General features: G+C 47.3%; 1 protein-coding gene and 1 pseudogene across 1 annotated transcript; both read left to right on the forward strand.

Moving 5' to 3' along the window:
* The first annotated feature begins 1,708 nt into the window (after positions 1 to 1,708).
* On the forward strand, positions 1,709 to 22,144 carry SETD4 (SET domain containing 4). The gene is made up of 10 exons (XM_049785788.1): positions 1,709 to 1,915; positions 3,347 to 3,514; positions 5,871 to 5,966; positions 8,134 to 8,171; positions 11,204 to 11,292; positions 14,870 to 15,302; positions 17,048 to 17,222; positions 19,368 to 19,449; positions 20,665 to 20,745; positions 21,685 to 22,144. The coding sequence occupies exons 2-10, from the start codon at positions 3,445 to 3,447 to the stop codon at positions 21,818 to 21,820; spliced, it is 1,200 nt and encodes a 399-aa protein (XP_049641745.1). The 5' UTR covers positions 1,709 to 1,915; positions 3,347 to 3,444; the 3' UTR covers positions 21,821 to 22,144.
* On the forward strand, positions 18,420 to 18,511 carry LOC126026883 (uncharacterized; annotated as a pseudogene).
* Positions 22,145 to 26,496: the final 4,352 nt, after the last annotated feature.

Raw genomic sequence — 26,496 nt, forward strand, 5'->3', positions numbered from 1 at the left:
ATTTAAAACTGGTAAAAGCCTTGATTTTTGCTGATATTGCTATTGATTTCAGATTTGGAATGATCCCTTTGCAGCTCCCCTTACCCTTTCTCTTCCAAAAACTTGAATTTTAAAATAGAGTCACTGAAAAGTTGCAAGAGGAGAATCCCCAAATACCTCCCTGAATTTCCCCACCCCATTATTAATATCTTGTTCTTGGGTACATTGATTACAACTAAGAAACCAACTCTGGAGTGGCAGAATTAAAAAAAAATTTTTAAATTTAAGAAATGGTGATTTACAAAGTTATTGATAGTTGAGTCATAGGCATATGATATTCTAATACCAATTCTACCACTAGTGTTCCTATTTTTCTCCTTACCCCACCGACAGGCACATTTCAAAGTTCAGTGGAAAGAATGGCTGTACTCACTGAGCTCCATGTTTTATTTAGATTGTACTCTTTCCTTCTAAAAAAATAATAAAAATAAAAGGGGCCCAAGCGATAGCACAGCAGTAGGGTGTTTGCCTTGCACACGGCAGATCCAGGATGGACCTTGGTTCGATCCCCGGTGTCCCATATGGTCCCCCAAGCTAGGAGCGATTTCTGAGCGCATAGTCAGGAGTAACCTCTGAGTGTCACTGCGTGTGGCCCCAAAAGCAAAAAAAAGGGAAAAAAAAAAAGCCTGTCCCAACATTTTCTACATACAGAACACTACATTCCATGGTCATGCCCCCTCATCCTCTTTGCTTTATGACACTCCCCTCCTTATCTTATAGTGTAGACCATGCAGTGCTTAGTAACAATTCTCTTTGTATTGTTTTTAGTGCTGTTTGTTCTTTGGTTTATGGAAAGTTCTCAGGTCCACTTTTCTGGCCCTGGACAGATTTTGGTACATTGAGCAGGTGTTCGGTGACATGTTTTGCTGGTGTCACGTTTTGCTCAATAAGGAAATGGGCTTCATGTTTGGGACTGGACAAACACGTTACCCCAAGTTATGTGTACACTGAAGGTTTTGGCAACAAGGAGAACTGGTTTCTGAGTTTCCAAGTGGTAAAGAAGTAAAAGTTTGTTGTGATGATAGGAAGGAAACAAAAGTTCTAAGGATGGTTGTATTTGAAATCGAAAAAGCTCTTGTTCTGCTGTCATCACCGATGGCAACTGACTTCAAAGTTGTTAGAAACGCTAAGTCTTGACAAGAACTGAGGATTGTGATATGCATAGAGGGGGCCGGTAGCATGGGGTATAGGTTGGGTGGGATAACGAAAGGGAAACTGGGGAAATTGGTGGCAGGAAATGAGCACTGGTGAAGGGATGGATGTTGGAACATGGTATGACCAAAACTCAAACCATCAACAACTTTTTAACTCTGTATATCATGCTGATTTATAGAAAACAACAAACAACAAACACAGGTCATCCTTTCTTTAAAAAAACCCAGTGATTTTGATTTTTACAATAGATTCAATAAAAAGTTGCAAAAGCAATAAAGAGAATCCCCAAATATTGCACTTCCATCTCCCCGAGTAACAAGACCTCAGTCACTGAGCTCAGCCTAGCTAGAACCAAGGTGTGCCAGCTCCTTCCAGGACGGCAAACAGCGGCGGGAGCTGCCGCCACCTAGTGCCAGGACGAGAGACTGCAAGGAACTGCAGTCTCGGTTCCGGGCGCCCTTCCCTGCTTCCGGAAAAGGACTGAGCATGCGCGAGCCGGAGTCCGGCGGTTCTGGGCGGGAAACCGCACTGCGCTAGGTGAATGAGCGCTTAGGTTAGCGAGGATTCGCGGCGGGAGGCCGGTCTGGCGACAACACCCGAGCCGTTTCCCCTGTTGCTTCATTCCTTAAAGCCGCCTTCTCCTGCGGCGCCATTTCCAAATAATTTCCATGTACACGGACCCCGTTCCGCCGCCATGTTGGAGGCCGTGCTCCGCTCCGAGGTGAGTAGGCTACTTCCGGGGCGGGACTTTCGGGGTAGGAGCTTCCGGGGCGGGAGCTGCGGTTGCCCGGGTAACGACGTGGTGATTGATGGGCAGGTGGCTGCAGACTGGTGTTTGGGTGCAAGGAAGGGGGCTTGAATCAGGGCTTGAAACCAGGATGACTTGACTACCTCCTGCCCCAAATCATCTGCAGATCGTGGAGACCATGCAGTGCCTTAGCAATAATTCTCTTTGTACTGTTTTTGGTACTGTTTGCTGGCTCTGTGCCCAAGGATCACTCCTTGCAGTGCTCATAGGTGCTGGATTGGGCCCCTGTTGCCCTGTTGGCCACTTGCAAGACCTTGCATCCTATTTTTGTCTGATTAAGGAAGCTTAGCAAAGGCCATCTCTATTGCCCGGAACCCAGAGTAGTTTTGGGCAAGCTCCTTTTCGGAGAAACCCTCGTGTTTTTTAATTTCTTTTTATTTTTCCCTCCCATGTGAACCCAGAGAACCCAGACCCAGTGGAGGTGAAAATGATTTTTACTACCTCTCCTTTTGATTTTTGGGCCATACCCGGTGGCATTCGGGTTTCTCCTTGCTTTGTGCTTAGGAATTACACCTAGCAGGCTCAGATTTTTACTTTATGAGAGCAAAGTCTGGTGCCAGTATGAGAAGACACAATCGGGTGACAGGTTCCTTGCCACCTGCTCCAGGAATCCCTCCTGGGGACCATATGGGATGCCAGGGATTGAACTGGGCTGGTCACATTGCAGGGCAAATGCTATCCCATGACTCAGTCTCTGTGTGTTAGATTTTTGTGATCTCTTTGCTTTGTCTGCTTTATTCTGACCCTAATCTGTTACCAACCCTATTTAATGACAATGATTTAAGGATTCTGTAATTTATTTTATCCCCAAAGGTGTCCTCCACTCCCTCTAAGATTTTCTGGTTAGTGAGGGTTTCATGGATGCTCTTTAGGCAAAGTACAGTGAGGATGAGGGTGGTGTTTAGTATTATCTGCACTTGCCTTGTGAGTCACCAATGCACATGGTTATGAAGTTTTTGTTGGTGAGTCAGCATTAAATAGGACCTTCAGATAAAACTCCTCGGGGGACCCAAGAGATTTCAGTCAGAATTTGGCTCACAGTGTAAATGTTTTTTTTTTTTTTTTTTTTTTTTTTTTTGGTTTTTGGGCCACACCCGGTAACGCTCAGGGGTTACTCCTGGCTATGCGCTCAGAAGTCGCTCCTGGCTTGGGGGACCATATGGGACGCCGGGGGATCGAACCGCGGTCCGTCTCCTAGGCTAGCGCAGGTAAGGCAGGCACCTTACCTCCAGCGCCACCGCCCGGCCCCACAGTGTAAATGTTTTACATACAGAAACATTTTATTTGGGCTTGAAATAACACTTGATTTCACTTACAAATATTTGTATGTTTAAATGCTTACAGGTTTAAAGAACAGTGACTGCTGTTACTATACTTGAACTGAAGGCAAAGAAAACCTTTAAGTTTTAGCTGGGACTAAACAGTTACTCCACAGCTTCAGTATGAGGAAGGGGAGAGGAAGAACAAGCCGCATCAGAAGGCGGAAATACAGAGGTTCTGAATCAAGGGGAGGTATGGTTTTCATTCTGGGTGCCAGGGATGAAAAAAAAAGATCATTCCTTTTTTGATGGGTATTAGCAGACAGTGATTTGATTCAGACACCCATGGGGAAGGATCAGAGAGAATATTTCTTAAAGATTGCTCTTTTCAGTAATGTTCCCCTAAACCTTGGAGGAGACAGGTCTCTTTCTCATGCTTCAACTGTTTCTGGGATTGAACCCTCTTTCTAGGTTTCCCCTACTGGTCCTGAACTCTAGCAACCTACAAAAGCCTATCCTTGTTCTGAATGTTAAGTTCAACGTTTTGAAGACAATTGCATCCACTATGGATAAGATATGGTGTTAATGAATTGGACTCAGTGCTGTGAAGGTGTTATTATTTTTTTTCCTTAGGACTCTTTTTTGCTCCTGGCAGGCTTGGGGACCATTTGGGTTGCTGGGAATCGAACCGGGGTCCATCCTGGATTGGCCATGTGCAAGGCAAATGCCCTGCTACTGTGCTATGACTCTGGCCCTGTTTTGTTTTATTTTTATTGAATCACCTTGAACTAGAGTCAAAAAGTTGTTGGGGGCTGGAGCGATGGCACAGTGGTAGACGTTTGTTTTGCATGTGGCTGACCCAGGACACTGTGTTTCCATTCCCCAGCATCCCATTTGGTCCCCCAAGCCAGGAGTTATTTCTGAGTGCATAGCTAGGAGTAACCCCTGAATGTCACCAAGTGTGGCCCCAAAGTAAAATAAAATAAAATAAAATAAGTTGTTGATGATGGGGCCAGAGAGATCGCACAGTGGGAGGGCATTTGCCTTGCATGTGACCCACCTGGAACAGATAGGGGTTCAATTCCTGGCATCCCAGATGGTCCCCCAGCTTGACAGGAGCACATGATAAGGTCAGGAATTCCACACGCATCCCTCTAATGACTCCAAGAGGCAGAGACCATACAAAAGCGAAGGGTTTTATTATACAAGCATGCAGGGGCTCTCAGCGTGGCCTAACATTAGCCAGAAGATGAGAGTCTCGAACCAGATTTAACAAGCCTTTATATAGCTTACAGTAGAGTGGTCCATTTCAGGGAGTACTGACACTTGACATTTGCTCAGTTACATTTTGGCAAGATTTAGATAACCACAAGTGCAACAGTTAAAATGATTCTTTTGGTCAAGGGCAGGTTCTTGGGATTTAGGAAGGGATGGGGTCCAGGGCATCAAGGGTGAATACTGAGGAAGCTGCAGAGAAAAATATTTTTATTTCTTTTACCTTTCATTTTCCACTTTCTTTATGCGAAATCTCTAATCCTAGAGATTAGAGAGTTTTTGATAAGAGCCTTATTTTGCTGCCTAAAAACCATCAACTTTACTGCAGTATTAATAGAAACTTCCATCTATGGAATCTCAATTTGTTTTATTTTATTTTATTTTTTTAGGAATGTGTATATTATTTTCTAAAAATATTGGACCAGTCTACATTCCCACCAGCAGTGGGATGAGAGTTTCTTTCTCCCTGCATCTGCACCAGCACTGGGTTGCTCTTGGTTTTTGTTTTTGATTTTTTTGGTTTATTTTGTTTTGGGGCCACACCCAGCAGTGCTTAGGGGTACTCCTGGTTCTGTGCTCAGAATCACTCCTGGCAGGCTCGGGGGATCATGTGGGATGTCTGAGATCGAACCCAGGTCTGCCTCATGAAAGGCAAATGCCCTCCCCAATGTGCTGCTGCTGCGGCCCACAGATTTTAAAAATTTTTTTTGAGTCACACCCGGTAGCACTTAGAAATCGCTCTTGGCAGGCATGGGGGACCATAGGGGATGCCGGAATTCAAACCACCGCCTGTCCTGGATTGGCTGTGTGCAAGGCAAACACCCTATCGTTGTGCTATCTCTCTGGACCCAGATTATATATATATATATTTATTTTTGGGTTTTGGGTCACACCCGGCAGCACTTAGGGGTTACTCCTGGCTCTTTGCTCAGAAATTGCTCCTGGCAGGCTCAGGAGACCATATGGGACACCGGAATTCGAACCACCAACCTTCTGCATGCGAGGCAAATGCCTTACCTTCATGCTATCTCTCCGGCCCCCAGATTGTATTTTTTTTTTATTTGTTTTTTTTTTTTTTTTGGGCCACACCCGGCAGTGCTCAGGGGTTACTCCTGGCTATCTGCTCAGAAATAGCTCCTGGCAGGCACGGGGGACCATATGGGACACCGGGATTCGAACCAACCACCTTTGGTCCTGGATCGGCTGCTTGCAAGGCAAACGCCACTGTGCTATCTCTCCGGGCCCCTCAGATTGTATTTTTAATAGCGATCTGATTATATAGTGATTTGAATCACCCTGTTTTCTTTCTTCTCCTCTTGTTCTCTCTTCATCAGTGACTGAGAGCCACAAACCTGAATTTATAGAGCTTAAGAAGTGGCTGAAAGATCGGAAGTTTGAAGATACAAACTTAGTACCGGCTTGTTTTCCAGGTAAGCTATCATCCTCCTCACTCGGGAAATGTGTTAGCTCAGGTGGGGAACATTGGGGGTCTCTTACACGGTCTGATCCCTTCTCCAGGAGATCTCTCCTAGGGCATGCTCAGCTTTCTGCAGGCACTTATCATCTGTTGGTGGACTTTTACTTGTTTTCAAAGAAAATGGCAGTGGCTTAGGGGAAAGGAAATTCCAGAATGGGGAAATGAAGTTAAAAAATAGGGTGGCCAGAGAGATAGCATGGAAGCAGGGCATATACCTTGCATGCAGAAGGAAGGTGGTTTGAATCCTGGCATCCCACATGGTCCCCCGACCCTGCCAGGAGTGTTTTCTGAGCTTAGAGCCAGGAGTAACCACTGAATGGTGTGACCCAAAAACCAAAAGCCAAAACAAAAATCAAAACAAAAAATTTAAAAATAGGGAATGACAAAGTAAGGCAAGGTGAAGGATAACATGGAAAAGAAGAATAGACATAATATATAAAAGATGGGATTTAGGTACCAGAGAGATAGTATAGTGGGTAGGGTGCTTGCTGTCCATGCAGGGACCTGGGTTCAATTCCTGGCATTTCATAGGGTTCCCAAGCACCACCAGGAGTAAGCCCTGAGCACTGCTGAGTGTGACTCCCCCCAATAAAAAAAAACCAAAAACAAAAAAATAACATCAGGGCCAAAATTATAGCACAGCAGTAGGGTGTTTACCTTGCATATGCTGACCCTGATGGGCCCAGGTTTGATCTCTGGCATTCCGTATGGTCCCCTGAGCCTGTCAGGAGTGATTTCTGAGCATACAGCAGGGAGTAACTCCTGAGTGCTGCCAGGTGTTGCCCAAACCTCCCCCACCCCCCAAAAAACAAAAACCCAAAAAACAAAAAAAATCAAAGACATGATTGTAAAACCTTATACACTTGTCAGAGGAGAGCTTCATGTCTGAACCTGGACCATATAAGATGCCAGGGACGAAACCGAGTTGGTCCTGGGTCGGCTATGTGCAAGGCAAACACTGTACCACTGTGCTATCACTCCCGCTTTTAATATCTTTTTTTTTTTTTTTGATTTTTTTGGTCCACACTCAGTGGCACTCAGCGGTTAATCCTGGCTATCTGCTCAGAAATTGCTCATGGCTGGCATGGAGGACCATATGGGAATGCCGGGATTTGGTCCTGGGTCGGCCATTTGTAAAGCGAATGCCTTACTGCTGTGCTATCTCTACGGCCCCATATTGCTTCTTTAAACCAAAACCCTGTGTCTGAGCAGACTGTGCTTCTGGGTGTGAGTACTACCAGTCAGGATTTGTCACATCAGACAATGCCTGTCCATCATCTGGCACCTTGGGTGGTCTGGCCTGGCTTCTGGCTCCCTGGGAGCCTCTGGTCTGACCCTTAAAGAGCCGGACCATGAATGTCCAGCTTGAAAGAGGTAGATGGGACCGAATCAGGGAGACAGGAAGCTTTAGGCACTCCTGAAAAGACCTGAGGGCTCAGCCTCTGCCTTGATGGGCCTCAGAAAAGAGAGTACAGGGGCCAGAGAGATAGCACAGCGGTAGGGCGTTTGCCTTGCATGTGGCCAAACCAGGACGGGCCTGGTTCGATTCTCTGCATCCCATATGGTACCCTGAGCTTGCCAGGAGCGATTTCTGAGCACAGAGCCAGGAGTTACCCCTGAGCATTGCTGGGTGTGACCCAAAAATTAACCAATACATAAGATAAATAAATAAACTGCTTTAAAAAAAAAGAAAAGAGAATGTAGCTTTGGGTTTGCTCATGGAAGGGTCCAATAAGTAGCAGATCACTGAGCTTTAGGACTTGAATCTGGATTTGACTCTACCCTTGAGGTGTGTCAGCCCCAAGGAGATGGCTGAGGGGGTAAGGGTTGGGGCATTTTTTAGGATTTCTTCTTTCAGGAGGCAAAGGATAAGTTTAGCTTTAGCTTCATGTACTTTTGTTGTTGTTGTTTTGTTTTGTTTTGGGGCCATATGTGGCAGTGCTCAGGGCTTATTCCTGGCTCTGCACTCAGGAATCACTCCTGATGGTGCTCAGGGGACCCTTTGAGATGCTGGGGATCTAACCTAGGTCAGTCGGCTGCATGCAAGGCTTTTGCACCTGGGGTCTGTGTGCTTGACAGTATGGGGAGGATTTACTTCTTTTTCTGTCTTTGCTTTCTAGGTACCGGCAGAGGACTGATGAGCAGAACCTCCCTGCGGGTGAGAATCTCCTTCTAGCCTTGAGATTAATCCAGTGTAGATCTTGTGGCTTTTTAAAATTTATTTTATTGTTTCGTTATCTAAGTTTTTTTTCTGGGGGTTGTTTGATTTTTGGGCCACACCCAACTTTGCTCAGGGTTTACTCCTCTGCACTCAGAGATCACTCCTGGGGGGCCATACTTGATGGTGCTCAGGGATTACTCCTGGCTTTGCACTTAGGAATCACTCCTGAGAGATCAGGGGACCCTATGGATGCCAGGGATCAAACCCCATGTTGGCCACATGCAAGGCAAATGTCCTCCTTGCTGTACTATGGCCCTAGCCCAGGAATAACAATAATAATAACCTTTACATGAAAAGGTCAGTAGTTTTGATGAATGACTTGTAGTTTGAAAATGTACCTTTACAGTAAGTTTTCTTAAAAAGACTACTATTTTGAACCCAGTTTTAAACTGGGTCTATTTATCTACATAATATAACTCTATTAGGTAAGTTAAAATATTTCCCACCTCACTTTCTCTACTTCACAAATATATATATTTTTTTGTTTTGTGTTGTTTTGTTTTGTTTTTGCGCCACACCTGGCAGTGCTCAGGGGTTACTCTTGGCTATCTGCTCAGCAATAGCTCCTGGCAGGGACGGGGGACCATATGGGCACAAATATTTAAAAAAAAATTTTTTTTTTGTTGTGTCACGTGGTGCTCAGAGGTTACTCCTGGCTCTGTGCTCAGAAATTGCCCCTAACAGGCTCGGGGGACCATATGGGATGTCGAGAATTGAATCACTGTCTGTCCTGGGTTGGCTGTGAGAGCAAGGCATATGCCCTACCGCTGTGCTATCTCTCTGGCCTGAGTTCTTCACAATTCACAATTTTATAAACCCTTCTTTCCATTTTGTTTTTTGCTTATTTGTTTTTTTGACCACACCAGGAAGTGACCAGGAATACTCCTGGTAGTACCCAGGGAACCATATAGGATGTTGAGGATAGAACTTGGGTCGGTTGTGTGCAAGGCAAACACCTTACCTATTGCTCTGGCTCCCTTTTTCCATTTTTTTTTTGTTTTTTGGGCCACACCCGGCGGTGCTCACGGGTTACTCCTGGCTGTCTGCTCAGAAATAGCTCCTGGCAGGCACGGGGGACCATATGGGACACTGGGATTCGAACCAACCACCTTAGGTCTTGGATTGGCTGCTTGCAAGGCAAACGCCGCTGTGCTATCTCTCCGGGCCCCCTTTTTTCATTTTGATGAAGCCTTAAACACCTTCCCTGGGAGATTGTGACTCCCATCTTTCCTCATCAAGACACTGATTCTCTGAAATTTCTTCTTACATTGTCCCAAATTCTTTTTTTTTTTTTTTTTGGGCCATACCCGGTGATGCTCAGGGGTTATTCCTGGCTATGCGCTCAGAAGTCGCTCCTGGCTTGGGGGACCATATGGGACACCGGGGGATCGAACCGTGGTCAGTCCTAGGCTAGCGCTGGCAAGGCAGACACCTTACCTCTAGCACCACCATGCCGGCCCCTACATTGTACCAAATTCTTACAGCTCATGCTTTCTTGCACTTTTGCTTCCTACTTCTTTCAGGTATTGCAGAAAAACACATAAGCATTGTCCATTGAAAATCAATTATTTTGGGCCTTGCTACCATAAGTACAAGATTATTGTAAAATAAGACTTGACTCTTCCCCGGTCTATGCTCTTGACTGCAAAAAAATATTTGTTTACTTTGAACCCAGATCAGCTGCATGCAGCCCTACCCACTGTACTGTTGCTTGGGCCCTTTAGCATGTTTTCTGTTTGTAATTTAATTTTATTGAAATCATTGTGATTTACAAAGTCCTTCATGGTTGGGTTTCAGACATATAGTGAACAGCGCCAATCCCAACACCCGTATCTACCTTCCTCCACCAATGATGCAATTTTTTTTTTTTTTTGGTTTTTGGGCCACACCCGTTTGACGCTCAGGGGTTACTCCTGGCTATGTGCTCAGAAATCGCCCCTGGCTTGGGGGGACCATATGGGACGCTGGGGGATCGAACCGCGGTCCGTTCCTTGGCTAGCGCTTGTAAGGCAGACACCTTACCTCTAGCGCCACCTTCCCGGCCCCCAATGATGCAATTTTTTTCTGCATATGGGATATGCATCCTATATCACCCCCCCCACCCCCCGCCTCCCAGCCTAACATGGTAACAGGTCTATTTTAAGTTCAGATTGATAAAGTTTGGGCCTCTTCATTCCATTGTTGTTGCCTTTGGCTTGGATGTTTAGTTTTGTCCTTTATTTATTTATTTTTTTTGGTTTTTCGGGCCACACCTGTTTGATGCTCAGGGATTACTCCTGGCTAAACGCTCAGAAATTGCCCCTGGCTTGGGGGGACCATTTGGGATGCCGGGGGGATCGAACCGCGGTAGCGATCTTTCCTTGGCTAGAGCTTGCAAGGCAGACACACTTTACCTCTAGCGCCACCTCGCCGGCCCCGTTTTGTCCTTTTTTTTTAATACCACCAATGCATCTGAGATCACTTGGCCCCTGGCCCCCATCCTTACATATTGGAGTTTCTCCTCTTTCACTCAATTTCCTTACCATACTCTGGGGCCAAGGGTGTTCTGCCAAGGTTTTTTTTTTTTTTTTTTTTTGGTTTTGGGTTTTGGGTCATACACAGCAGTGCAGGCTTGGGGGACCACATGGAATGCCAGGAATCGAACCGGAGTACATCCATGGTTGGCCACGTGCAAGGTAAATGCCTCACTGCTGAGCTTTCTCTTCGGCCACCTCTGCCTGATTTTTGATGTGTTTGAGAGGAACTATCATTGATGCTCTGGAGCAGGATTTGGGGATAAGAAATGCCCCTCTTCTCTGGGCAGTAGGAACTTCCTCTCTTTTTTGTCTAGGACAGAATCCGAGATTTGGCATTTATTTTATACTCACCATCACTGGAAGATGCCAGTTTGTTGTGGACTCTCCAGGAACCACGCATGCTATGACTCCCCAAAGCTTGGGCCTATCTAACTTGGCTTTTCCTTCTCCCAGAAGGGGCAGGTGATAATTTCGCTCCCTGAGAGCTGCCTGCTCACCACAGAGACAGTGATGAGAAGCCGCCTGGGCGTGTACATCGCCAGGTAAGTGACACTGGATCAGCCTTTTCTATTTCTCTCCTTCTCTGTCTTAGAGCTGTTAATGTTGTGACTTAGTTTTACTTAAAGGGAAGAGATGGGGTCAGTTGGCCTGGGAGAGGAGGATTCTTTTCTGGCAGATGATTTAGTGGGGTCTTTGGTTTTGGGGGGGACACTGGGCACAGAGGGACAAAGGTTTCTGTTATGGGGCCTGGGTGATAATGTGTGTCTTTTTTTTTGTTTATTTGTTTTTGGGCCACCTGAGCCTGCTAGGAGCGTCTTTTGAGTGCAGAGCCAGAAGTAACTCCTGAATGCCACTGGTTGTGACCCAAAAGCCAAGGAAAAAAAAAGGAATATTTATATTGTCTTCCAGAAAGACTGGATTAGATGGCATTCCCATGAGCAGTGAATGAGAGTTCCTTTCTCATACTTCAGTATTGGTTGTTCTTGTTCTTTGTGATGTGTGCCAATCTCTGTGGTGTGAGATGTTCCTCATTGTTGGAAGACTTGTATGAAGTTTCTTGTTTTGTTTTGTTTTTGTTTTTGGGTCACACCCGGCAGTGCTCAGGGGTTACTCCTGGCTCTATACTTAGAAATTGCTCCTGGCAAGCTCAGGGGACCATATGGGATGCCGGGATTCGAACCACCGACCTTCTGCACACAAGGCAAACACCTTACCTCCATGCTATCTCTCCGGCCCCGAGAAGTTTTTAAAATTGGCTTAACGGGGCTGGAGCAGTGGTGCAAGTGGTAAGGCATCTGCCTTGCCCACACTAGCCTAGGACGGACCACGGTTCGATCCTCTGGCATCCCATATAGTCCCCCAAGCCAGGAGTGATTTCTGAGCGCGTAGCCAGGAGTAACCCCTGAATGTCACCGGTTGTGGCCCAACCTCCCCCCCCCCCAAATAATTGGTGTTAACATTTTTATAAAATTAGGGGCCAGCAACATAGCACAGCAGTAGAACATTTGCCTTGCACTCAGCTGATCCAGGACAGATGGTGATCTGAATTCAGCATTTCATATGGTCTCCTAAGCCTGTCAGGAGCCATTTCTGAGCATAGAGCCAGGAGTATTCTCTGAGCCAAAACCAAACAAAAACAAACAAACAGAAAAACATTTTTATAAATTTAATGCAACATGATTACCAAAGTTATTGATAGTTGAGTTTTAGATGTCTGACATCCCGGCACCCATTGCACTAGTGGCAACCTCCCTCCACCAATGTTCCAGGTTCCCTTCTGCCCTGCTCTACTTACTCGTCACCTTAACAGGCACTTTAAAGTTTTTTTTAATATTTTGGTTTTTGGGCCACAGCCAGTGTGCTCAGGGGTTACTCCTGGCTTTGCACTCAGGAATCATTGCTGGCTGGCTCAGGGGAACAAACAGGGGTGCTGAGGATCAAATCCAGTTAGCCACATGCAAGGTAAGTGGTTCAAACTCATTCTTCTATTTCTCTGGTCCCACAAGGCATATTTTAAAGTTTTAATTTGGATCTCATGTTGATGAAAACTCTTCTAAATAGGGGCCGGCAAGGTGGCGCTTGAGGTAAGGTGTCTGCTTTGCAGGCGCTAGCCAAGGAAGGACCACGGTTCGATCCCCGGCATCCCATATGGTCCCCCCAAGCCAGGGGCAATTTCTGAGCACTTAGCCAGGAGTAACCCCTGAGCATCAAACGGTGTGGCCCGAAAAACAAAAAACAAAAAACAAAACAAACCAAAAATAACCCAAAAAACTCTTCTAAATATATTCATGGAATGGGGGCTGGAGCAATAGCACCGCAGGTAGGGCATTTGCCTTGCATGTAGCTGACGTGAGCTTTATCCCCCACATCCCAAAGGGTCCTCTGAACCTGCCAGGAATAATATCTGAGTGCAAAGCCAGGAGTAACTCCTGAGCACCATTCAGTGTGGCTCCCAATCAAAAAAAACAAAACAAAAACAATTTATATACATACATACATACATACATACATATATATATTCATGGAATAAGAGATCTCAATTGAAGACAAATTAATGTGGTATAGCTTAGGACTAAAAGCTGCGTAATTATATCAAGTATAGTATGAGATGTTCATTTCTCTGTCTAGGTTAGAACCATACAATGGAACGTTCTGCAAAGATAGAAATGTTTTGTGTGCATAGGGTGGCAGCGGCCACATATGGTTCTTGAAACAATACTTATATGAAGAATTGAACTGAAAGAATTAAAGTGGATAGGGTAAGGGAGAGAGCATGTGATTTTTTTTGAATTTGTTTTTTCTTTTTCTTTTCTTTTTTTTTTTTTTTTTTGGTTTTTGGGCCACACCCGGCGTTGCTCAGGGGTTACTCCTGGCTTTCTGCTCAGAAATAGCTCCTGGCAGGCACGGAGGACCATATGGGACACCGGGATTCGAACCAACCACCTTTGGTCCTGGATCGGCTGCTTGTAAGGCAAACGCCGCTGTGCTATCTCTCCGGGCCCTTGTTTTTTCTTTTGCTAAGGCAGTACTCAAGGCTTCCTCCTAGCCTTTGTACTCAGTTAACACTTCCTTTTTTTTTTTTTTTTTTTCTGATTTTTAACTTTTTTTTTTTTTTTTTTTTGTGTGGTTTTTGGGTCACACCCAGCAGTGCTCAGGAGTTACTCCTGGCTCCATGCTCAGAAATTGCTCCTGGCAGGCATGGGGGACCATATGGGATGCCAGGATTCAAACCGATGACCTTCTGCATGAAAGGCAAATGCCTTACCTCTATGCTATCTCTCCGGCCCCTCTTTTTTCTGATTTAAAAAAAAAAAAAATTTAACTCAGACATCACTTCTTGGGTATTTTTTTTGTTTGTTTTTGGGTGAAACCCCACAATATTCAGGGGTTCCTTCTGGCTCTGCACTTAGGGATTACTCCTGGTTGTACTTGGGGGACCATATGGGATGCTGGAGATTGAACGTGGGTCTGATGCAAGCAAAGCACTTTTTCTGCTGGGCTAATGCTTTAGCCCTGGCATCACTTCTGATATGGCACAGCAAGCAGGGCACTTTTCTTATATATGGCTAACTTGGATTCGAGCCCTATCACTACAACTCATAGGGTTCCCCTGAGTACTGCCACAGTGATCTGTGAGTGTGGAGTCAGGAGTAACCCTGTTCATCACTGGATATTGGTCCCCAAATAAAAACAATCAGTCAAAAGAAATCATGTGTGTGTGTGTGTGTGTGTGTGTGTGTGTGTGTGTGTGTGTGTGTGTGTGTTTAGAACGATAGCACAGTAGGGAGGGTGTGTGTGTGTGTATCAGAGGTGGTTGGTTTGAATCCCGGTGTCCCATATGGTCCCCCGTGCCTGCCAGGAGCTATTTCTGAGCAGACAGCCAGGAGTAACCCCTGAGCACCGCCGGGTGTGGCCCAAAAACAACAACAACAACAAAAAACCAAAAAAAAAAAAAACCAAAAAAAAACCCAACAAAACAAAACATAAAATGGAAAGAAATCTTGGGGCTGTTCTGAATGTTTTTTGTCATTGCCCTTTGGAAGCAGAACCAATGGGCCCAACTGTATTCCTCCTGTATTTCAAAGAAAAACAATTTTCTGTGGCTACTCTTTCCCAAAGGTGGCAGCCCCCTTTGTCTCCAGTGCTGGCTCTGTGCACCTTCCTGGTTTTCGAGAAGCATGTGGGCCTGCGCTCATCCTGGAAACCCTACTTGGATGTCTTACCCACGACCTACACCTGCCCTGTATGCCTCGCTCCCAATGTGGTGGCACTTCTTCCTGAGCCCCTGCGGGTCCAGGCCCAAGAGCAGAGGGCCCGTGTGCAGGGCCTGTTTACAGCATCCAGGGGCTTTTTCTCGTCCCTGCAGCCACTGTTTCCCCAAGACCCTGTGGACAGTGTCTTCACCAAGGCAGTTTTCCGCTGGGCCTGGTGCACGGTCAACACCCGTGCAGTGTATGTGAAGCCCATGGCCCAGCCCGGCTGCTCCCCCGAGCCAGACACATCTGCGCTGGCCCCTTTCCTGGATCTGCTGAACCACAGCCCACATGTGCAGGTGAGGACAACATGGGGATAGAGCAGGAGGTGCCCACAGGATCTGTGGCCTGGAGGAGGGAGCCAGCCTGGGCTGCGGTCCCCTCCTTCCCACCATGACCTGGCCTCTTTACCTCCTTCTGTTCTGTTCTCTCCCCTTGTACCCATGGCCAACCCCCTGTGCTCCTGCCAGTGTCTGCCAGCCTCCCATGGCTGGCTCTCCTATCCTTTCAATTTCTTTTTCCCTTTTTGGGCCACACCCTGTGATGCTCAGGAGTTACTCCTGGCTATGCGCTCAGAAATTGCTCCTGGCTTGGGGGACCATATAGGACATTGGGGATCAAACCAAGGTCTGTCCTAGATCAGCCGCATGCAAAGCAAACACCCTATGGCTGTGCTATCACTCTGGCCCCCTTCCCCTCAAATTTTGTTTATGTTTTTGGACCACACTCAGTGGTGCTCAAGGTTATTCCTGGATCAGTGCTTAGAAATTGCTCCTGGCAGGTTCAGGGACCATATGGGATGCTGGGGATCAAACCTGGGTAGGTCCCAGGTCTGTTTCATGCAAGTCAAATGTCCTATCATTGTGCTATCGCTCTGGTCCCCTGTTTTTTGGGAGGGCACACCCAGTTGTACTCAGAGGTTTCTGAACTAATTGAAATCACTCCTGGCAGGCCTGGGGACCCTATGGGATGCTTGGAATTGAACCCAGGACCAACTGCATGCAAGGCAAACATTTATCTTCCTTGCTGTCTTATTGCTCCAGGCTTGGCATGACCCCACCCCTTTTTTTAGAATCTTTCCTCAATGCACATAGGCTTCAAACCTTTCATTTATTTCACTTGCGTGTCAGGGACAGATGACTCCAGGCCCTTGCATGTTTATTTACTCTGACTTTTCCTGAAAGAAAGTTGTGAGCCCTGAACTAAAAGGGCCCCTCTGAGTCCCAGCTCCAGTGAGACTCTCCCCGACACTGACCCCACTGCTCACTGTGGTGGCCGCTGTATGTACCCTGGGGTGGAGTTTGGGGGCACAGCATGGTATGAGTCCTTGATGCTGATTTTCTTGTCTCCTGTGGGGCTCAGTGAGTCTTTCCTGCTTCCCTTGGCAAGTAACTGAATGGGCCCCCTGTCTATTGCATTAGTACCTCTCATTTCCTGCAGCTTGGGGCTTGTCCCATGAGTCCCATGGCTTACACCCTGAGTCCCATGGCTGTCGGGAAGTGGGGTCTGGCTTCTGTGAGGACCATCGAGAAGTGTCACTTTGGTCTTCCCTTTCCCTTCCCCCTCCCTTCCCCTTCCCCTTCCCTTCCCTTCCCCTTCCCTTCCCTCTTTTCTTTTTTTTCTTTCCCCCTTCCCTTCCCTTCCCTTCCCTTCCCTTCCCTTCCCTTCCCTTCCCTTCCCTTCCCTTCCCTTCCCTTCCCTTCCCTTCCCTTCCCTTCCCTTCCCTTCCCTTCCCTTCCCTTCCCTTCCCTTCCCTTCCCTTCCCCTTCCCTTCCCTTCCCTTCCCTTCCCTTCCCCTTCCCCTTCCCTTCCCCTTCCCCTTCCCTTCCCTTCCCCTTCCCCTTCCCCTTCCCCTTCCCTTCTCCTTCCCTTCCCTTCCCCTTCCCTTCCCCTTTCCCTTCCCTTCCCTTCCCTTCTCCTTCCCTTCCCTTCCCCTTCCCTTCCCCTTCCCCTTCCCCTTTCCCTTTCCCCTTCCCTTCCCTTCCCTTTCCCCTTCCCTTTTCCTTTCCCTTTTCCTTTTCCTTTTCCTTCTTCCCGACCCCAGGTCAAAGCCGCATTTAATGAGGAAAGTCGCTGTTATGAAATCCAGCTGGCTTCAGACTGTAGAAAGCACCAGGAGGTTTTCATCTGCTACGGCCCTCACGACAACCGCCGGCTGCTTCTGGAATATGGCTTTGTGGCCACCCACAACCCTCACGCCAGCGTCCCCGTTGTTCTGGGTCTGTGTCTACTGGTTCTTCCTGTGGGTGTGATTTTGTTCAGCTTTACTCAGAATGGCAAAACTCATGTTAGGATGAGCTGACATTTCAGCTCTGGAGGGAAAAGCCAGGAAGCTTTTTCGCTGAGGATGCGAACAGAGGGGGTATAGGGGCCGGAAGTTATAGTTTGGGTCTTATGTTGATGGAAACTCTTCTAAATGTATTCTTGGAACAGGGGCCTGGAGTAGTAGTGCAGCAGGTAGGGCATTTGCTTTGCATATGGCTGACTTGAGGTCGATCCCCGGGATCCCAAAGGGTCCTCTATGAGTATTGCCAGGAGTGATTCCTGAGTGTAGAGCCAGGTGTTATCTATAAGCAGTACTGGGTGGAGACTCCAAACCCAAACCCAACAAAAATTTCCAGAATACTAAGAAAAAAATGATAGTAGAAAAATCCATCACACTGTATTTACCTCCAGTAGCTTTGACTTTTCCATATTCACTTCAATATTTGTCTGATTACAGCCATTTATACCTAGATACGTGCTTTGTGCCTGGTAGGAACTTAATGTCCATAAACGTTTTCCCACATCAGGGCAGACCATTTAGCTAATATCTGCTTTTGTTGGGTAATTTGCTTCCTGGGAAATGGCTGGAATTGTGAATATTTTTTCCTCCACTCTCGTCATAAAATTCTTAAAGATTTTCAACAGCTAAATCAAGAACTATCATTGGCTTGAACTTGAAGACGAGATTTTATTTGTTTGTTTTTGGTCCACACCCGGCATCACTCAGGTTATTCTTTTTTTTTTTTTTTTTTTGGTTTTTGGGCCACACTCGGCAGTGCTCAGGGGTTACTCCTGGCTGTGTGCTCAGAAATAGCTCCTGGCAGGCACGGGGGACCATATGGGACACCGGGATTTGAACCAACCACCTCTGGTCCTGGATCGGCTGCTTGCAAGGCAAACGCCGCTGTGCTATCTCTCCGGGAGGTTATTCTTGACTCTGCTCTCAGAAATCACCCCTGGCAGGCTTGGGGACCATATGGGATGCTGGGAATCTGTCCAGGGTTGGCTGCGTGCAAGGCAAATGCCCTACCACTGAGCTATTGTCTGACCCAAGATTTATTTTTAATTTTTAGTTTTGTTTTTGGGGACCCATACCCATTGGCACTCAGGCATTACTCCTAGCTATGTGCTTAGAAATTACTCATGAGTGCTTGCTTCAGCAGCAAGTATACTAAAATTGGAACGATACAAAGAAAATTAGCATGGCACCTGTGCAAGGATTTGTGAAGCGCTGCATATTTTTTTGACATTAAAAAAAAAAAAAAGAGGGGCCGGGAAGGTGGTGCTAGAGGTAAGGTGTCTGCTTTGCAAGCGCTAAAGTAGGACGGACCTCGGTTTGATCTCTAGGCGTCCCGTATGGTCTGCCCTAGCCAGGAGCGATTTCTGAGCGCATAGCCAGGAGTAACCCCTGAGCATCAAACGGGTGTGGCCCAAAAACCAAAAAAAAAAAAAAAAAAAAAAATTTATGAGGGCCAGAGCGGTGGCGCAAGTGGTAAGGTGTCTGCCTTGCCTGCGCTAGCCTAGGACCGACCTCGCGATCCTGCTTAGGGTCCCCTAAGCCAGGAGCAATTTCTGAGCATATAGCCAGGAGTAACCCCTGAGTGTCACTGAGTGTGTCCCCGCCCCCCCCCCCCCAAAAAAAAAAAAAAAAGGCTGGAGAGATAGTACAGTGGGTAGGGTGTTTACCTTGCAAGTAGCCTAACCAGGACCGATGGTAGTTCGAATTCTGGCATATCCCATATGATCCCCTGAGTCTGCCAGGAGTGATTTCTGAGCATAGAGCCAGGAATAACCCCTGAGCATAGCCAGATGTGACCCAAAAACCAAAAAAAAAAAAAAAAAAAAATTACTCATGATGGCAAGCCTAGGACCTTATAGGATGCTGGGGATTGAGCCTGGCTTGGCTGTGTGCAAGGCAAGTGCCCTCCCCTCTGTATTGCTCTCACCCTGAAATTTTTTTTCTTAGTGTGAATTACGGTATACCATGTATTTGTATATATTGATGCCAAAAGTCAGGAAAGTCAGTTGAGAAGAAAAGATTCCCAGCGGGAATGAGACCTTAAATCTTTTTGATTTTTATTTTCTTTTTTCAAATGTAGATACTCTCGTGAAATATCTTCCATCAGCGGATAAACAAATGAGCAAAAAGATTTCCATTTTACGGGATCATGACTTCATAGAGTAAGTGTATTTCTCTTCTTTGAGGTTTGCTTTAGGAGAGTTTTGGTGATAAAATGGCTTCCTCGCTACTATAGCAAAAGTACAGCAGAAAGGACAGTTGCCTTACATAAAGCTAATATGGTCTCTCAAGCCTGCCAGGACTGATTCCTGAGTTGGAACCAGGAGTAACACCTTAGCTCTGCCAGGTTTGGCAACCCTCCAACGAAACAAAACAAAAAAAAGGGTTTCCCAAAAGTGACCTAGTCCTGAACCTGTGCCTCCGCTAGGCATGAGTTTATTGAGCTCTTACTATGTGCAGTGAGATAGGTTTGATGGTGCAGTGCTAAATGACTTTGAAAGAAACTTGCTTGGGGCCCAGATAGCTAATTTGGATTTAAAACATTTAATGGAGTTTGATCCCCAAGCACAGAGCCAGGACTGGTTCCAGGGCACTGCTGGGTGTGCCCCAAACCTGCCCCCACCTTCCTGTTCTTTAAAGAAAAACTTTCTTCGTGTCTAAGATGAAGCTTGGTGATATTGTGGCACCCGGAGTGAGACAGTGGTAGGGATAGGTTGGTTGTGCAGTGAGTGCTGGGCTGTTGCTGCCAAACTGCCTCTGGGCACCTGGTGATAGGTGCCAGTCTCTGGGGGAGGCAGTGGTTAGGGGCTTTGGAGGGCACCGGAAGGTAAGGACAGTGCAGATCCTGCCCGTGGCTGTTTCCTTCTGTAGGAAGAATGAGGTTTTCCTCACCTGGCAATAATGGAAGGGCAGTGGGGGTCCCATTTGTCAGGATCCCCTCAGTTCTTCATCTTTACCTCCTAGTGAGCTGTGTCACCTGCCCTCTAGCTCTGCTTACCTCTTGTACAAGTCCAGACTTCCTTTTTTGGGGGAGATGAGGGTGTTACACCCAGCAGTGCTAAGGGGTTTCTTCTGGCTCTGTTCAGGAAGCAGTCCTGGTGGTGTTCTATGGACTGCTGGGGATTGAACCCAGGTTTACCGTGTGCAAGGCAAGTGTCCTCCCTGCTGTACTCTCTCTCTGGCCCCAAGTCCTGACATTTTTTCATGACTAAGACCCAAGGTGCTGAGCAGTCCCTGAAAAATAAATAAACAAATATACAAATAAACAAATGAATGCATTCATACATACAAACAAAGTCAGGCCCCCTCAATCATTGGTCTTCAGGTCTTCAAGTAACACAGTGATGACTGCATCTTGTTTGGTTTTTCCTCTGTAGAAACTTGACGTTTGGATGGGACGGGCCATCTTGGAGGCTGCTCACTGCTCTCAAATTGTTATGCCTGCAGGCTGGGGAGTTGTAAGTTCTGGTTGTGTGTGTGTGTGAGTGTGTGTGTGCGCGCGCGCGTGTATCTGTGGGGATCAGGGTGTCCTGGGGAGTTGTAAGTTCTGGTTGTGTGTGTGTGTGCGCGTGTATCTGTGGGGATCGGGATGTCCTGACGTGGTGGCCTTGAATTTGGCCTGAGAGCAGAGGGAAACACCCCTGTGATCTGAGGCTGGCTGGTCCTTCAATGGACTAGCCTTGTCTCACTTCTGCTTTGTCACTGCTCATAGGCCGAGCACTTCAGGGATCGTGGTCTTGAGCAGTAGCATTAACTATTGGTTATCTCCTTGGCTGTTCCTGGGGCTATGTTAGGTCAGCTCCTGTGGGCCTTGACTCTTTGCAGTGGGGGGCCTGTGAGTCAGGAGTTCTTCCTGGGTTTGGGAGGCAGGTGTGTATGTGTGTGTGTTTGTGTGCAGGGACTGGCTTTATCACAAGGCACCAGGGGCCTTGCAACTCTCCCGTCTATGCTCCAAATTTTAGCATTGGAGTGCTCCCTCCCTACTCTATATTGTGCCCAGAAGTGCTCCCTCCCTATGCTATACTAGCCCTGGAGTACTCTCATCCCTACTTTAAGCTGTGTTCCAGGAGTGCTCCCCTCCCTACTCAACTGAGTGCCCTGGTAGTGCTCTCCTCCCTACTCAATCCTGCATCCAGGAGTGCTCCCTCCCTTCTCTCTACACTTTGCCCCAGAGGTGCTCTCCTCCCTCCCTCCCTTCTTTACATTGCTTCTCTTATCTCATGGCCCTGTCTGTGTTAACTCAGCACCACGTGGGGCAGGAGATTTGGGGGCTATGGAAGAAGCTTTATCATGCTTCTGGAAGGGGGGCCAGTCTATGTGCCATGTGGACCTGGGAAAGCGACTTTTAAGTTTTGAGACCTGGTTAATAGGATCTCAATGGAATATTCTGGTTCTAGTACTTGCTGGAAAAAAGTACTTATTGGGGAGACCATCTCAGATGCCAACGAGAAGGCAAGTTTGGATGTAGCCCAGAAAATATGCAACTATATCATAGAGGAGACGAATGCTGTGCTTCAGAAGGTGTGTTTCTAAGCCTATGCGTTTATCTTTTATTTTTGTTTGTTTGTTTTCTGGGCATGGCTCCGTGCTCAAAAATCACTCTGGCAGACTCAGGTGACCATATGGGATGCCCAGGATCGAACCTGGATCACCCATGTGCAAGGCAAATATCCTACCCACAGTATTTTCACACGGGTATGTTATTGCTCTAGCTGAGATTTGGTTTTGTTTGGTTTGTTTTTTGGGTCATACCTGAAAATGCTCAGTATTTACTCCTAGCTTGGCACTCAGGAATTAGTCCAGGCGGTGCTCAGGGGTATATCTGTGGGATGCCAGGATTTGAACCTAGATCAGCTGCTTACAAGCTTCCCACTGTGTTATTGCTTTGCCCAGGAGTACTTAATAGATTTTTAAGTAAGAAACACAAATTAGTACTAGTATGTATTAGATTTTAAAATACTTTTCTAGGGCAAGAGCGAAAGCACAGTGGTAGCATGTTTGCCTTGTACATGGCCAACCTGGGTTCAATCCCTGGTATCCCATATGGACTCTCAAGCCTGCTAGGAGTAATTTCTTTTTCTTTTTCTTTTTTCTTTTGGGTCACACCCTGCAGTGCTCAGTGGTTACTCCTGGCTTTACTCTCAGAAGTCACTCCTGGCAGGCTCAGGGGACCATATGGGATGCTGGGATTCGAACCACCATCCTTCTACATGCAAGGCAAATGCCCTATCTCCATGCAATCTTTTCGGCCCCCAATTTTTTTTTCTTTGTTTTTGGGCCATACCTTCCAGCACTCAGGTGTTACTCCTGGCTCTGTGCTCAGAAATTGCTCCTGGCAGGCTTGGGGGACTGTATGGGATGCTGGGGATCGAACATAGGTCTATTCTGGGTCTGCTGCATGCAAGGCAAATGCCCTATCACTCCAGCCCCATCCAGGAGTAACTCCTGAGTGCCTCTGTTTGGTGTGGCCCCTCCCTCAAATTCCCTCAACACTCTCAGATATTGTTTGGAATATGGAAAAAAGGAAAAATATCTTACAAATAGTGGAGACTTTGTGGTCAATAAAATGAAGTGCCATGTGAGTTCCCTGAGGAACATCCTTGACTGGGACACTCAGATCGAAAGAGCAGAAGTTCTTATCTGGGGCCGGAGTGGTGGCACTAAGCAGTAAGGCATCTGCTCTGCGTGGGTTAGCCTAGGACGGGCCAAGTCGATCCCCCGGTGTCTCATTTGGTCCCCCAAGTCAGGAGCAATTTTGAGCACATAGCCTGGAATAACCCCTGAGAATCACCAGCTGAGGCTGAAAAACAAAACAAACAAAAAGAAAAGACCCTCACCTCATCACCGCCTTCCAGGTATCTCGGATGAAAGATGACAAAGAGCCTCTGAGGGACCAACTCGCCCTGGTGCAAACCCTGTGGGAAGAGGAACTGAAGGTTCTTCAGGCGTCTGCTGCCTTCTTGCATGGGTATCAAAAAACTCTCACACTGATGAGCATGCCCAGGGCAGAGGGTGGGGGGTCCCGCGTCCCTCCCTCGGGTGGGCCCATCCCACTCGTGATCCAGCTGTAATCTAGCCACACTTACAGAACTTCTCTCTCTTTTGCCTCCTTGCATGCACGGCCTGGCTGTAGACAGACTTTGGGGTACGGAGCCATGGCCGTGCCTGGAACACTTGGGGGACAGAGCAGGTGACAGCATGTCAGCGGATGCCTGAGGCAACACAAGCCCTCTGAGGGCTCGGAATAAGCTCATCACCAAGGAGAGAGAAGAGAAGAGAGAGAAGAGAGGAAAGAAGAGGAGAGAGAAGAAAGAGGGGAGAGAAGTAAAAAGATTGAATGGAGGAGAGGAGAGAAGTAGGAGAGAGAGCAGACAAGAGTGGAGAAGAGCAAAGCAGAGAGGCTGAACCACGGCTGGGCCTGTGGTCTTGCACTGGGCACCCTGTTGCTTCTCAGACTCAAGGGGTGAGGAACTGTTCCCCGAGCTGCCTCGAGACCTGGGATCAGGGGCATGTTGGTGTCGGTGGCTGAGAGTGGGGTTTCTAGGGGGGCATCCAAAACCCTGTGGAGTCCCAACTCACTTATTTCCACCTTGCTGAGCTGTAGCGGCCACTAACCATCTCCTACCCTGCAGATGACATAGGTGAAGGGACAGGGTTGTATCCCAGCAGCACAGGCCCGAGAGTGGGGGGACTCAGGGCAGGCACTGCCACTTCCTGTCTGTAGCTTTCCAGAACTCTCCTCCAGGGTGTGTGCATATATGCATGTGCGTGTGTATATGAGCAGATGTTCCTGGAACATAGTTGTGTGGTGTGTGTGTGTGTGTGTGTGTGTCTATGTGTATAATTCTCCTCCCATTGTCTTGTCCTTTCAGCAGATCTTGAGGGGAATGTGAGGCCCGGTTCTGTGCCCAGTTGTGGCTCACTGGGCTGAAGACCTCTTCCCCTCCTTTCTATTTTGTAAACAGTAAAAGAATTTCCAACGATGGCCTTCTGGCTCAATCTCTACCAGTGACCACTTTGCACACGCCGGCCCTGGGGGATTCTCCCCACCCATCTTCTTATACCCCTCAGTGTTGGAGCAAACTGGGCTGGGGCAGGACACGCATCACCAATCTGATATCACACATGTCCCTGTCCCTCAGTCCATGACTCCGTAGCCTCTCCTCTCATGTCCCTCACGTGAGCAGGGCCATTGTTTGCATTTTTTGAGGGGGGAGAATGTGGGGAGGTATAGCAGGGAGGTGGATGCATTCATGGCTTTGTTTGTGTTCTGAGGTGTCTCCTAGCAGTGCTCAGGAGACCCTGTGGAACTAGAGAGCAGACCAGGGTTCTCTCAAACGTGCTCAGTCACCTCCTGGGAGTCAGGCCTCTTCTCACAGCCTCCTCTAGGCTTCACAGCTGGTTTCTGTGTTCTCTGAAGAAACGAGGGCAGAGCCGTTGACTCTGGTTCCATCCCTGGCATCCCCTATCCCTTGAGTCTGCCAGTTGTGATTCCTGAGCACAGAGCCAGGAGTAACAACCGAGTTTTTTGGGTGTGGCCCAGTAAATAAAGACAAACAACAAAAGAAACAGGTACACCCAGCCCCCAGGACCACTGTGCCTGGAACACTCACCTTGGAGCCCTCACCCTGGAACACTTAGCTGCCACTTCTTGACTCCTGGCTCCTGTGCAGACACCTTACCTCTAGCGCCAACACGCCAGCCCCTTAGGGGTTATTCTTGGCTCTGCACTCAGGAATCACTCCTGGGGACCATATGGGTTCCTGGGAGTCAATCCTAGGTTGGCCATTTGCAAGGCAAGCTCCTTACCCACTGTGCTATCTCTTTGCCCTGAAGTTCTTTTTATAATTTTATTATAGGGGTCATGGATTACAATAGTGCTTTGTTTCTTTTGGGGCCTCATCTGGTGTCTTTAAACCTGGGCTCTTTTGGCTCAGGGATCACTCTGTCAGGGCTCAGGAAACCATATACAGTGCTAGGATTTGAGCTAGTATTATTTGCATGCATGACAAGCGTTCTCTGTACTGTGCTATCTCTGCCCCTGCAATAGTAAATGGCAAAAGTTTCTCACATAAATCAGTGGAATACACCACACCATCCACTGGAGCATCCATTTCCTTCCACACTCTTCCCCACATTTCATTTCTGATTACCTTCCTACCAAGGACCAGTTCTCACTTTCTGTTGTTTTTGGGTATTTGTCATTCCTGACTTTTTTTTTTAATTTTGTTTCTGTTTTTGGGCCACACCCGGCGATGCTCAGGGGTTACTCCTGGCTGTCTGCTCAGAAATAGCTCCTGGCAGGCACGGGGGACCATATGGGACACCGGGATTTGAACCAACCACCTTTGGTCCTGGATCGGCTGCTTGCAAGGCAAACGCCGCTGTGCTATCTCTCCGGGCCCGACTTTTTTTTTATATGCCACAATTACTTGAGATTATTCTGCATCTGTTTCTCTGACCAACTTTACTCAGCATGTTGTTTTTTAGAACCATCAAAGCAGCAGCAGCAAATTGCAGGATTTTTATCTTACAGCCTAGTAATATTCCATTGTAAATATGCACCATCATTTTTTAATCCACTTATCTCTTTGTGGACACCTAGGGTAGGTCCAGATTCTGGCCTTTGTGAATAGTGTTGCAATGAATAGAGGACTGCGGATGTCTCTTCTGAATAGAGTTTTTGGGATCGTTGGTAGATGCACAGAGGTGGAATAGTGGCTGGATTCTGTTCCAGTTCCATCCATATTTTTTTGGGGGGGGGGCTGGCAGTGCTCAGGGGCTACTCTATGGCTCTATGCTCAGAAATCGCTCTTGTCAGGCTCGGGGGACCATATGGGATGCTGGGATTTGAACCACTGTCTTTCTGCATGCAAGGCAAACACCCTACCTCCATGTTATCTCTCCAGCCCCTTCATCCCTATTTTGTGGAGGTGTTTCCATATTGTTTCCCTAAAAGCCCACAGCAGCAGATGTTCCACCAGCAATGAAGGCTCTTCAGGAGAAACAAACACCCATTTATGAAAACAAACCCCATTGTAGGCAAGCACGAAAATTCTTTTTTCTCTTCCGCTGGCAGTTTCCACTGAATCACCTTTTTAGTCCCTAATCTGTCTCCACTGACTTAATAACTAAGTGTTTACTTATCGGTGAGTCCAAATCTTACCTTGAATGCCCCTTACTTAAAAGCCTTGTACAGATTGGAGAAA

The sequence above is a fragment of the Suncus etruscus genome, chromosome 13, assembly GCF_024139225.1.
Source record: "Suncus etruscus isolate mSunEtr1 chromosome 13, mSunEtr1.pri.cur, whole genome shotgun sequence".
NCBI lineage: Eukaryota > Metazoa > Chordata > Mammalia > Eulipotyphla > Soricidae > Suncus > Suncus etruscus.